The sequence below is a fragment of the Mauremys reevesii genome, linkage group 19, assembly GCF_016161935.1.
Source record: "Mauremys reevesii isolate NIE-2019 linkage group 19, ASM1616193v1, whole genome shotgun sequence".
Taxonomy (NCBI): Eukaryota; Metazoa; Chordata; order Testudines; family Geoemydidae; genus Mauremys; species Mauremys reevesii.
The window spans coordinates 12,729,944-12,742,972 of record NC_052641.1 but is presented as its reverse complement, the minus strand read 5'-3'; the positions used below and the strand labels follow the sequence as shown (position 1 = coordinate 12,742,972).

Below are 13,029 nucleotides of genomic sequence, written 5' to 3'. Positions count from 1 at the left end.
AATTAATCTTTATCAGACAGTATATAATCTCATTTCTCAGAGAAATAAATCACCTGCCTGAATGACAAAGGGAAGCAGCCTAGGAATTCGGAAAGGTGCTGACATGCTCATTAGCTGCTGTCTTTAACCAAACAGTGACCCCCTTTCCACCCACAAACCCATTCACTGAAGAAACAAAGGAATCCATAGTCATTTCCAGCAGAAACAAAGAACAAGAATGACTAAGCATACCACTTGACAGAGAGCCATTCCAGGCCCAGCAAAATACCAGAACACTGATGAAAGGAAAACAGTCTATCAGCCAGCACTACAAGTGTCTCAGGCTCACAACGTACATTTTCTAATTATTAATAAGGGCGTGAACCACAACGTGCTGCAGAGAAATTGATCTTGTACTTGAAGCATCACAACATGGTTTTGGGCGAGGACAATGGGGCTGACTTCTAACCAGTATTTGGTTAAAAAGATTCCCAGGTTACCCACAACAGAGGCTAGAAGGATAAAAAGGCAAGAACTGAGATTCACTGTAGGATGGTGATGAACCTGCTGAGCTGAAAACCCACTGCTGTTCTCATCATCATGACTGATGTATGATCTTCCCGAGTGGAAAAGCGGGCCTCTAGTCCTCTCCCCTGACCAATAAAGTAACTGTCTAAAAGGACAGGAAATGAGCTCTTTCCCCAGGAAGGGGGCAGCAGCAGAAGACAGGCTGGAGAGCTGCATGATGAGTGGGGGCCAAATGACCAAGACAGCTATGGGACCAGGCGAGGGATGCCATGATGGTTATATCTATTGCTCTACGGGAAAGGAGAGAGGGCTGGGCAAGCTGGGTTCTGCCACTGACTTGTCATGTGTCCTTGGGCAACTTGCTTCAGCTTTCTAGGCTTCAGATCCCCTGTTTGTAAAATGGGGATGATACCTCCTTTCCTAGTGTGCTTTGAACCCTATGGAGGAAAAGGCGCTAAGCGTTATTAGTGATTTAAGTAATTGTAGGAAACAAGGAGAGAACAGACTACAACAAGTGGGGCCTTGTTACCACACTGAGGTAGAGAGAGGATTGGGACTGGTGGCCCAAGGACTCCATCCTCTTGGTCTCACTATACATCACTGCAGCCGGGTCGGAATGTGTGAGGAGCTTACTGCATAGCATGGAGTTTTGACTTTGGAAACCCCCAGAGATTGCATGGAGTGGGGAGGGAGGGAGGGAACCGTCTGAAGATAAAACACAGAGGAGGGGTCCTTATGCAAACTGACAACCTGTCCGTGCAGCACTATGGCACTGAGTTCAACAGGAATTTGCCTGTCCTTTGCTAGCAAAGGCTTCAACCCTGCATCCACATGGAGCATTACTGGTTGAGTCAGAAGCAAATAATTCCACCGAATCTATAGATGGATCCACCTGAAGAGTGGTTTCCAAGACTGGCAGGGAGGTGAGTATCTAAATGATTCCTAAATTAAAAACCCAAGCTGGAGTTCAAAGGAGGTGGAATCTCAGCAGCGAAGTAGCCTGCAACTGTCCAACGGACGTTTCTCATTTTCCCTTTGCAGTGAGGATTGCTTGGGAGGTGGGGGAATTATGAAGGTTTGCCAACAAAGAGAGGCGGCAGAAATCAAGAAATAAAGGAATGATCAGAGCTGAAGGCACATACCTCCGGACCGGGTGGTCCTGGAAACCCGACTGGACCTTTGTCACCAACCTTTCCCTGCCAAATCAGAAAACAAGGGTGAATGTAAGACAGCTGCTGAGGTTCCTGTTTAGAATAACATCCACCCTGCCGAGCCGTCTTTCCAGCTGGGCACTGAACTCTTTAGAGGCAAGATTAGGAAACAGAAGATGGTTAAAGGCATTACTTACAGGGGGACCTGGCTTTCCTCGGGCTCCTGGTATCCCAGGAAAGCCCTGACTGCCCTGGGAAACGGAGAAACAATTTTTCAGTAAACAGAATTAAACAGATGCAAAATAACCACTGTAAAGCCCCCGCCCCATGCTTCTGCAACAGCGAGAGAATCTTTTCGTCCTGACAACTCCAGTCATATCCAGTGCTTTCGGGGGTGGGTGACCACAGCATGGAAGGACACAGTAGAACAGATTAAACCTGCCAAACATAAGCCTCTCTCTTTTCCCTTGGTGCATTCATACACCAGGATATGCGGCAGGACCTCAGCATGTGTAAGGGGAGAAGAAAGGAGTCAGCTGTGCTGCCTCATGAGGCTGCCTGGTATTGTCACCAATACAAGGCTGGGGAAGACTGTCCTGAAGGAGAGGAGACGACTTTAGGAGTCACTCATTTAAAGAAGACCGAGTTCTAGAAGGACACCTATAGTTAACATTGCTGTACAGTTACATTGCTCCAACTTCCTCTTCTTTCTCGCTCTCATAGGGTCTGAAGGCCAGCTGTTGAAAGTCTTTTGATTGGTGGTTTCCCCAGCCAAAATCCCAGCACAGTGCATCCCATGGTGTAGGGATCTCTTTGTTTCCCACCTCTGATCCGTAGAGTTTTACATGCTAATACGTAAGGTGACCAGATAGCAACTGAAAAAACGGGACGGGGGTGGGGGGTAATAGGTGCCTATATAAGGAAAAGTCCCAAAAAAATGGGACTGTCCCTATAAAAACGGGACATCTGGTCACCCTACTAATAGTCCAACTCCACTTACTGCAGGTCCTTACACAGCTGTTCACACACACCAACCCCCGGCTGGCAGGTGCTCACACACTCTCCTCCCTGGCTGGCAGGCATACATGCATGCTTTGCCCCTTACACCTATTACACGGGTAACCCACACATCTGTTCCCTGAGATCCGGCACACGGACACTTCGCCTTTCTGCTACATGGTCTTCCTGGCGAATGCAGGCACTCTCCTTCTCTGCACCCGGACAGCCAGCACGCACCTCCTCACGGCATCTTTTCAGTGGGACATATGCACATTGCTCCCCAGCACGTGGAAAACACAGCTGCTGCACCCTGATCCTAAGAGCTACACAAACTGTTGTGTACTGTACGTACCACAAAGACACTCATGCTTTCGTAGGGCAGGGACCTGGCACGCACGCTTTCTTGGCCTGAAATTCCCTGCTCTCTGGTTCTATTTGCAGGGAAACATGCTAAAGAACTATAGATTCTAGGGGCCAAATTCAACCCTGGCATAAGCATGGTCACCCACACTGATGCCAATGAGCTGCACCCTCTAAATATGGCCCTAAGAACATGTAAGCTATGCAGGGACGTGTGGCTGACCACTACAGAGGCCCCAGTCCAGCAAAGCACATGGGTAGCATTAATCATACCAGTAGTTCCCCTGAAGTCAACAGGACTCCGACTGCTCGTGCTTAAAGTTATGCATGTGCTTAAGTGCTTTGCTGCTTTGGGGCCGAAGTCCCTGTTGCAGACAAATTCACTGACTCTGCAGCCAGAAGACCGTGCATATTGCTCCTAATCAGAAGAACTTGTTCCATCACTTTCAGTTTCTGCAGGAGGTTATGGTCGTTTCCACAGGAAGCACCTTATTTTCCCGTACAGAACTGCATGTTTAAAAAAAAATGGCATTCTATTGATTTTGGTTTGAGAAGCTCTCAGAGTTATGCAGAGTGGTGGTGGTGGGGTGAATCTGAGGGTGTAATGCAAAAAACTATAGTGTCTTTATGACAGGAGGAACCAGAGCTTTCAAAAGAACATAGTTTGAATATGAGCTGAGAAAGCCGGCAGCTACGCATGTTATCTATGTAAGAAGAAAAACTGAAAGCAATTACCTTGTCTCCTTGGAATCCAATATCTCCTGGAACACCTGGCAGTCCCTGATCACCCTGAATACACATCACCAAAGAAAGTTACAATATACACCATCAATGGCAAAACCGTCCAGGTCTATAGAAAATTATACGATGTACTGCACGGCAGAAAATTCATTCCAGGCCCCTTTCAAACAGAACTGGTGACAAACCAAAGGTCATATAATCCATCACAACAATCTTGAGCAAAATATGCCTTTCCCAACAACAAATCTGAACTGAGAAACAAAACCACAGGAGAGAAAATATACAAATACCTGTGCCTGTTGTGAAAAATGTTAGAAGAGAGGACTACAGCCTGCTTTTCCCTTGCTAGTAGCAAACACATAGGTGATGAAATGTCAAAATACAGCTGAGCAAAACAGCCAGCTTGCTGATTGGTAACTGGAACTTTCCTCTGAGGTTGTTCTCCTGTACAGAGCTTGGCACAGACTGGGACTGGGAGCACTGATCAGCCCCTTCCTTATAAAAGTATTGGACATCTACTGAAATCCCTCAGTACCAACCTACTGCAGAAATCTAGGCTGGGATTTCCAAGGGGTTTAAGCACCTAGTCCTGACTTACTTTCAATGAGACTTAGGTCCCTTTGAGAATCGCAGCCATGAAGTCTGACTAAGAAATCGACAGGCTAGCACTGAGCTGTTAGAGAGATGACCCCAATATGGGACCTTTGTTTTCTCCAAATTGGTAGAGGATCCCTACTCTCGGGGCACCTGGAAACAACTGTTCCATCAGGGGAACGGATTAGGAAATCAGATTTGGGAAGCCCGCTCTAATGAATAGAGAGGAAAGGGGTGAAGGGGGTGGGGGAGGCAGTTTCTCTCCCCAACACAAATGTGAGAAGTCATCTTTTGCATGATGACAAGGCCAAATAGCAGCAAATGCTATGGAGGCTGCGTCCCATACACATTGTGCCTCCAGTCCATCCAGACCTGGCTTTCTTATAAGAGAGCAGCACAGAGCAACGCATACAGCTATACTTCTAAATGGAATCTGCATGGAAGACAGACAAACTTTAGATGTAGAGTCACAGACTTCTAACACTTGAGAAAAAAGCCCCAGGAGGAGAGATTCCACTCAGGTTAACAACTGAGCACTCAATGATTATAGAGAGTATTGAACATAACTGCTTCTCTAAACCTGCAGGAGAAGATCAGTGGAAGTGCCACCACTTCGTTAAGATGAACCCTGAGTATGGGAGTCATTAGAGATGGAAAAGACTCGTTGCATGGTCCAGCCCATCTCCTTGCTAATGCTGGATGGTTCCAGTTTTCTAATGTCTTGCATTTTCTAGTCTTTTGTCCATCCTAGCCTTGAAAATCCCAACTCACTGGGCTGCCATCCCTTGCCCTGAGAGATGGGATAGCAGCCTGAGGTGAAGAAGCTGGGTTTGTTCTGAGAACCAGCCTGTCTTTGTCAAACCTGGTAACTGAGAGCCATAAGAAAAGGTTTATTTGTTTCATAACCAAGCTGATATGATATGCATTAAAAAGGCTGCTTAAAAGGAAAATACATGGAGGTCCCAGACCTGCGCAGGCTAAAAAGATTCCAGCTAAAGGCTGAAGTAAGTGCTCATGGATGGGAGTGATACTTTATCCTACATAAAGCCATTGATGCAGATAATCTGAAAGAGAAATCAGTCTTCAATCATCTTGATGAGGTAGGGGTGAGGAAAGAAGTGGCAGTTCATGGGAAATATGTAAAGATGAGGTTAAGGAACAGAGTTCCAAGTCTGGATGTGCAGAGGAGCTTCTACCTTACCACAAGCAGCTTAGTTATGAACAGTCCCACATTATCTTTCTGGAACTAACTGTTCTCTTTGGAACAGAGGCTTCCCCATAAGAGGTTATAATGAAGACAAGGGATCCTCCAGTGGAAGAGATTAAGGTGGCCTGGTTTATGTGAGACTAGAGGCTGAACCCATTGTCATTAACCTTCAAGGCACTGAGGGTATAGAACCACTCATGGGATGGATTCAGGAAGCACTAGCCAAGCGTGGCATGCCCCGTGTATATCTGTCCAGCTGCTATCCATGGTGCCACACGTGTGGCTGGAATGTGTGTGTGTTTGACATGGATTAGGCACATTTTGTTGCAAAGCATGCAGAACCTTTTAATTCCTCTGCCGTGTTGCCTCATACAATCGGTGCTGGGAAAGGTAATAACTACCTCAAAGAGCTTGGAGCAGACCTCCCTGGCAAAGGGGTGAAGGGAGCTTTCCTTCACTGTGGGAAAAAAACAACAACCCAGGAGCTGGAGTAGGCTGGAAGACCACATGCTTCTCCTGTAACTGTTGGGAAACTGTATTAGCAGGGTTTAACATGACACTGCAGCTGTATAACTAAAGTAACTCTAGCTATCCTTAGGAAGAGCCTGTAAACCGCAGCTCTGAAGAGAACTGCTGGGCCTACCATTAATTCCCATCTTCCCTCTGGAGCAGCATGGCTCTCACATTGGGAATTCCAGCCTGCTGGCTTGTCACCGCCTAAGGGTGCCCCCACCAGTCCTGCCCTGCGATTCCAGCGCAGCAAAGTGGGGAAATCTCCACTGAGACAGAGACGCACACACGGGGCCAAGTTTTGCCAGCTCTGATGGCAGGTGATAGAGCCCCACCTTTGCCAAGCAGGATGCAGAACACCCTCAAAGCCCTCATTTCCTTTCAGACCTTTGCTCGACAGCAAGAAGTGGCAGATGGAATGAATTAGGCCAATCAAGGCTGCTCTCATCTGAACTGAGTTAATAATTACAAAAGGTTACTGATTATTGTCAGCCTGCCGGGGGCGAGTGCTGCACCACTCCTGCTGATCCAGCATTTTAGTCTCCAGATGCTGTCTAATGTCTGGGAGATGTATATATTATATACATAGCAAAAACTTATAGCTCCACACAGGGCTGGAGTTTAACTCCACATTCACCAGAGAAGAGCTGAGCTGGTGCTTTCATTCCCCCTCTCTTCTGGTTCTGTAATGGGCTGCCCCTGCTACACACCTCCCACAATAAATTCTTTGGTCATTTTCTAGGGAAGCCGTCTCTGCATTCCTGAACAGGACACTGGCAACTGCCTTCAAGAATCTACCCCAGGTTTTTTACAAAAGACCCAACACACGCTGGGACAGGACTCTGGAATCTGAGTTAGGAGTCAGTACGGTTGCCCAGCCAGAGTAGACATGCTCAATAAAGCTGACCGGTTCTTTTTCCTGAGCCTTCGAGCCATCTACGCTAGCTGGTAACCAGGTTGTAAGATGGTATGGTTGACATGCAGACTCAACCTAGTTAGCATATGAAGACTTTCAAAGGTGACTAGTCGTTTTGGGTGCCCAACCTGACACACCTAAAAGGGCCTTGGCATTCAAAGGATGGGTACTCAGCACTTCCTGAATGTGAGGCCCCATTAAGATGTCCGAGATTGGGCACCCTAGATACTTGAAAATCTTGGCTGTGGTTCCTTACTGTTTTGACCCCAGTTTGTGAGCAGGATTAACTAGACTGTCAGTCTCCAACATAGCTGTGACGTGCAGATGGGACCCCCCACCCTTATCTGCTGCGTACGTGAGTCAGGCAGTCCTACTTCCCAGGTGTGTCTGTGGAAGGTCATTCTAAAGTGCATGGCACCATGCAAAACATACCCCACCAACTACCTCCGGCAGGGCCTACTTGAGACAGTGCATTCCCCTGAGGGAACCTGAGCAGCTGACACAAACACGGACGTGCAGTGTGAAGGGTGTGCACAAGCCAACACACTTTACAGGTGGTTGCATAGTGTGTGGAGGCTGAACTGTGTAAGCTGTAACTAGCTCAAGCTGAGTGTGTCAGAGCCCAGTTACGCTTCAGAAAGTTTTATCTGTGATGTGGATGGGGACCCACCAGTGCATTCAGCCAAGAAGTTCCCCATAACCTTAGCCACCACATCCAACAGAAAGAGATTTATTTTAGTGAGGAAGTGATAGAGGTATAAATAACTATCTGTTTGCAGAGACAGCACCCGGGAAAAGACAAATGCTGGCAACATCCCAGAGATGGTGGTAGACAAACTCTCAGACAAGGTAGGTATCAAAGGGAAACATGGGTGCCAAGGAAGTGTCTTAGGTTTCTGGCCTTTAGCGCAAAGGAGAGGTTTGGATAAAGAGACAGTGGAAGGTAGTGATGAACTTAAGATCTGACAGGCAGAAGAGGGATATCAAGGGATCAGAGAAAGGCCATGGGCCACATAAAACCCATGTACAATGCACAAGAGAGGTGGAAACTAGTAATGAGACATCCAGGAGGTGAATGCAGAACGGAACCGTCTTACTTTCAAGTCACCTCTCCCACTCCACTCTACGCAGAAGGGCACCATGACCAAAATGGACGGCAATCTGGGCATTATCCCCTCACTACAAAAGGAGTTTAATTATATTTGAGACTTCTATTAACAGATTCAACTGTATAGCATATATGGAGGAAATACGAGCATCAAAGAAAGATGCTGAGGCACCTAGTAGTGGTTGGGATGGAACGTAGTTTCACAGAAATGAAAGAGGAAGGAAGCAAAAGTGAAAGGATGTCTTGCTGCTAAGGTAACAGACTGGGACTCGGGAGTTGGGGTCAATTCCTGCCTCTGCCAGAGACTTCCTGGGTGACCCTGGGCACCCACATGAAAAATGAAGATGACAATCCTTCGTCGGTCTTGTCTATTTAGACTCTTTGTAAGCTCTTTGTGGGCAGGGATCGTCTCTTACTGTGTGTGTATATACAGCGCTAGCACAACCAGGTCCAGTATCAGACAGGGTCTGTATGTGCTACTAGAATACAAATAATAAAAAACATAATACAGCAAGATAGGAAAGAAGGCATCTGTTTCTTGCTCATGGTGCACAACATAAAAATAGACAGAGTGATCAATATGACCAAAAGATCCACTAAGATAAAGAAGCATGAGACCAAATGACTACAGCAGGTTACTGATCACTTAGAAAAGCTAAGTTTAAGTATTAGAAACAGGCCAACTGGCTGCACGCCGATGCCAAAAAAATCACAAAACCAAAAAGCTGAAGAACACAGGCCGAAAGAAAATCAAACGTTCCCAATCTCACTATAGAGCTGATGTGTCTCGTTTGTACCTGTGCAAGTGAGTGCAGCCTATTTTGAGATTTTGGCCTCTTGGGTAAAAGGCTTTATAGCTAAAATATGAAAACTGACTGCAGTCACCTGTGTGAAAGGGAACTAGGCGGTCAAAGTCTATATGGATTTTATTTACTTGGCCCTGTTTCTCCCAGGGCTTTGGCTGTGAGACTGCTGGAAAGGATGCACCCAAGTAGTCTGGAAGCTTTCTCCCATTTGTGATATCATCGCTGGGTTGATCTGGTTTTCTGACAGTGCCCCAGGATATTGAAATGAAAAGTCAACTCATTAAGGATAGACGCTTGAGCTAGATCATTTGTCATTCTTGGAGTGGGAAAGGGCCTTTATGAAAGCCAGGCAGGACGCGTGCGCAGTCAGAGGAGGATGTAGTGGGAGAGGTGGTCAGAGAAGGGAGAGAAAACTCTGGGTCCTTCCAGCCTGGCTGAGAAAGAAAGAGAGAGAGAGGCCGAAAGCAGGATGGCAGGTAGCAATGGCAGAACAATGGGTAGGGGTCAGGGCACTAGACGGGCACAGGGGAGCCAGATCCAATCCCCTAGAACTTTCTGACTTCACAGGGGTGTTGTAAAGATAAATACATTAAGAATCGTGAGGCACTTAGACTCTATGGGAATGGGGAGCATATAAGTGAATTAAATAGACAGATCTGATAATCTTTGTAGAAAGGGGATAACGATACTGCCTGTGAGGCCTAAAACACTGGCCAGTTCTTAAGGGATTCAGCATCTTAAGGACAAGGCAATTCTTCAGGGAGAGCAGACTGCATCGACGGGAGAGTTTGGGGGCCCTTGGAGTTACTGCTGGGTCAGGATTCCTGCTTACAGCGATCACGACTCACCCTTATAGGGAGGTCTCCCTTCTGCCCAAACCAGGGCCGGCTCCAGGTTTTCTGCCGCCCCAAGCGGTGTGCAAAAAAAAAAAAAAAAGCTGCGGCAGCGCGATTGCGCTGCTCCGCTCTTCAGCGGCAATTCGGCGGCTGGTCCTTCGCTCCCAGAGGGAGTGAGGGACTTGCTGCTGAAGACCCGGAGGGCCGCCCCCTGGTATTGGCTGCCCTAAGCACCTGCTTCTTTAGCTGTGCCTGGAGCCGGCCCTGGCCCAAACATGCCTGGTCCCAAGTTGTCCCCCGCACTCTCCCAGAGGGATGAGGTGATACAGAGCAGAAACTGAGCCTGGGTACATGGGAGTGCTACAGTCAGCTGCTAACACAATGCAGAGCACGAGGGCATCTGGCTCCTTGACATGGCTTCCCTATACAGGTTTAGTGCCGACAGACCACACCTTAAAAACAGCACCAAGTGAATGAATTCAACACTGCCATTAAAACACATTCCAAAAATAGGAGGAGGAGAATACAATTACTACCCCTTTGCTCTATCCTCCCAAGCAGTCAATGTCATGAGGCTAATTACCTTATTGCATTGCCCTCTTCTGAAGGAGGGAACAAACCCTACAACCAAGCATCTGCAGGAGGGTGTCATTTATGGGAGTGAGACCTGTCTACACACACACTTGCCCTGGCTTAAGTCACGGTGCATTTTAAACCAATTTAGTTAAACCATGCAACTCCCACCCCTTATTTATACCTCAAAGTGGCTTGTATCAATTTAGTTTAAGTCGATTCTTCCTTATGAGCAAACTAACTTGATATAAACCAATCTTAACCTGAAATAAGAGCAGCTACATGAGGTTTTGCATCTCTTAATGTTGTTTTTTAATCGAGGTTCCAGTAGGTACGTCTCATCCAGCGTCTGTGCTGGTCTCTCAATCACCTTCCTCATGAGAAGAAAGAACACGGCCTGCATGTTCGTGTCACACTGCGAGACACCCTGAAACCTGCCCTAATAAACGAAAGCGGCGACAATGCTGATAAAGCCCCACCTCTACCCCAACCCAGTGATAAGATCTAAACACATAACCAAACCACCTTGTCATACACTGCATTGTATATAACCCAAACACAACAGCATCATTGTAAAGACAGAGGAACTAACCGTGATTAGCCTAGAAAACTCATCTAAAAGGAAAATATTACCCAATGGGGTTTTCTGCCCCCCATTTTTTTTAAAGGAAGTGGTGTTGAGATGAGGTGGAGGTTCTTAGGGAAGTAAATTTTCACACCCAGAGCTTTCCATAGCAGAGATTCTGGTCATCAGAGTAAGATTCATGCTGATCTCAAATCCCCACCCTAACAGTTGTGCCTATATTTGTTACCAGAAAAACTAAAAGGGTAAGATCATATACACTGTCGCAATGTTCCCACCCCATGTGATGCCTTGGGAAGAGTTCTATAGGCCAGGGGCTGGGGGGACATCTTATTTAAAAGAAAGGAAAATACAAATGGGAGTGTCAAGAAAGGAGAACAGATGCTAAACGAAGAAGAGGATGGGATTTCTGGTAGACAGCCAGAAGAGGAAGGAGAATGGGGCACATAACGTGGTGCAGAATATGAAACAGAAGCTACAAGTGGGATTTCACATGCAGAATAAAACACAGTGCAATAAGGGAGTATTCAGATCACCTTATCACCTTTCAGTCCATGTTCTCCAGGGTTTCCCATCAGCCCCTGAAAAAAGAGGAAGCCGAGGTTGAGTTTGAGCACTGCTATTGTATCATGAAGACTTGAATCAGATCTTAGTCACTTTTAAGAGGGGTAGCCGTGTTAGTCTGGATCTGTAAAAGCAGCAAAGAATCCTGTGGCACCTTATAGATTAACAGACGTTTTGCAGCATGAGCTTTCGTGGGTGAATACCCACTTCGTCGGTGCATCCGACGAAGTGGGTATTCACCCACGAAAGCTCATGCTGCAAAACATCTGTTAGTCTATAAGATGCCACAGGATTCTTTGCTGATCTTAGTCACTGACAGGGCTAATAGGCCAAAATGCATGGCATCCAGGGTCATCTGGCCTGGGCCACAGGTTCTGCACCAGGTCTCTTCCCATACAGCCTCTGAGGTGGATCATCAGATTTACTGCCAATTACCCCTTGTGGTCTGGAGTTGCACAGAGAAAATGCTCCTTGCATTCCCCAGTAATCCACACCTGCTGCAGACTGCCAGAGTGATGTTCTGTCTACCATCCTTTACTGGTCAGTGGACAAATATTACTGCCCAACCTTCTCCTCGTAAAGACGACCACTTTCACCCAAACAATGAACTGAACAATCTTCAGGCAGAGTCATTCCTGGTTTGGACAGATAAGAGAGCACAAGGCTCAGTTACTCTCTTACCTTTAGTCCCTTTGGTCCTGGATAGCCTATTGGTCCGAGAGCGCCCATATCTCCCTGGTAAGAGAAACACAATGAAACAAATTTATTAGGTGTGTAGCTAATGGATCCTGATATATGGCATGAAAACCCTCCTGCCAGGGCCCCTAACCCTATTCACCAGTTCACTGGGATGAGTAACATACACAGAGGATTTTCTTGCTGTTTGAAAACTTAAGAGCAACATTCTGTTCTCCTTAAAGTTAATGGAAGTTTTGCCATTGACTTCAATGGAAGCAGGATCCTGTTAATCAAGAGATTTGTAATCAGCGTATAGATAGCTTCTAAGTATAGAAATACCAAGTATATGCCTTATAGAATAATGAAGTAAGAAGAGCAACTTCTACTCACATCATATTTTTAATTCAGAATGAAGGACATGAAAGCACTTTGTAAATGTAACTAACTGATACAGAAGCTCTCTGCAGGGTTCACTTCATCCACTACTGAAATACAGCCAACTTGGTGGAGAATTGTTAAAGTTCAACAATGCACAACACCAAAAGAAAAAAAGGAACGTTCCAGTCCTGCTCCCATGGAAGTTCATGCACTTCAATGGGAATACGGACAGACCCTAAAATAAGAAATATAGACTATGTATAGAAATATATCCAGTTGAAATCTACACAGTGAAATTAAGTAGGTGGAATATCACCTAACTTCCAAAACTCACTATGGGATTAACATCGAAGGAATACACACCAAGAAAGTTCTACACATATAGAATCGAACATATGTGCTGCCGAGGGTGAGGAGGGGGTAGGAGACTAAAAATGAAATGGTAACAATATGAAGTTAGGAAAGCTATGGATTAAATTCAGCGGATTCTTGGATCTATATTCAAGTCTAAGAATCAA

General features: G+C 46.3%; 1 protein-coding gene across 27 annotated transcripts in view; it reads right to left on the bottom strand.

The window, feature by feature from the left end:
- Positions 1-13,029, bottom strand: part of LOC120386909 (collagen alpha-1(XXVII) chain B-like) — a 278,660-nt gene that overhangs the window by 101,829 nt on the left and 163,802 nt on the right. For all 27 annotated transcript variants that reach the window (XM_039506933.1, XM_039506934.1, XM_039506924.1 and 24 more), the window contains 5 exons: positions 12,137-12,190; positions 11,428-11,472; positions 3,753-3,806; positions 1,856-1,909; positions 1,650-1,703 (listed from right to left, as the gene is read on the bottom strand). In XM_039506933.1, coding sequence (XP_039362867.1) covers positions 1,650-1,703; positions 1,856-1,909; positions 3,753-3,806; positions 11,428-11,472; positions 12,137-12,190 — 261 coding nt within the window. The remainder of the gene's footprint in view (positions 1-1,649; positions 1,704-1,855; positions 1,910-3,752; positions 3,807-11,427; positions 11,473-12,136; positions 12,191-13,029) is intronic.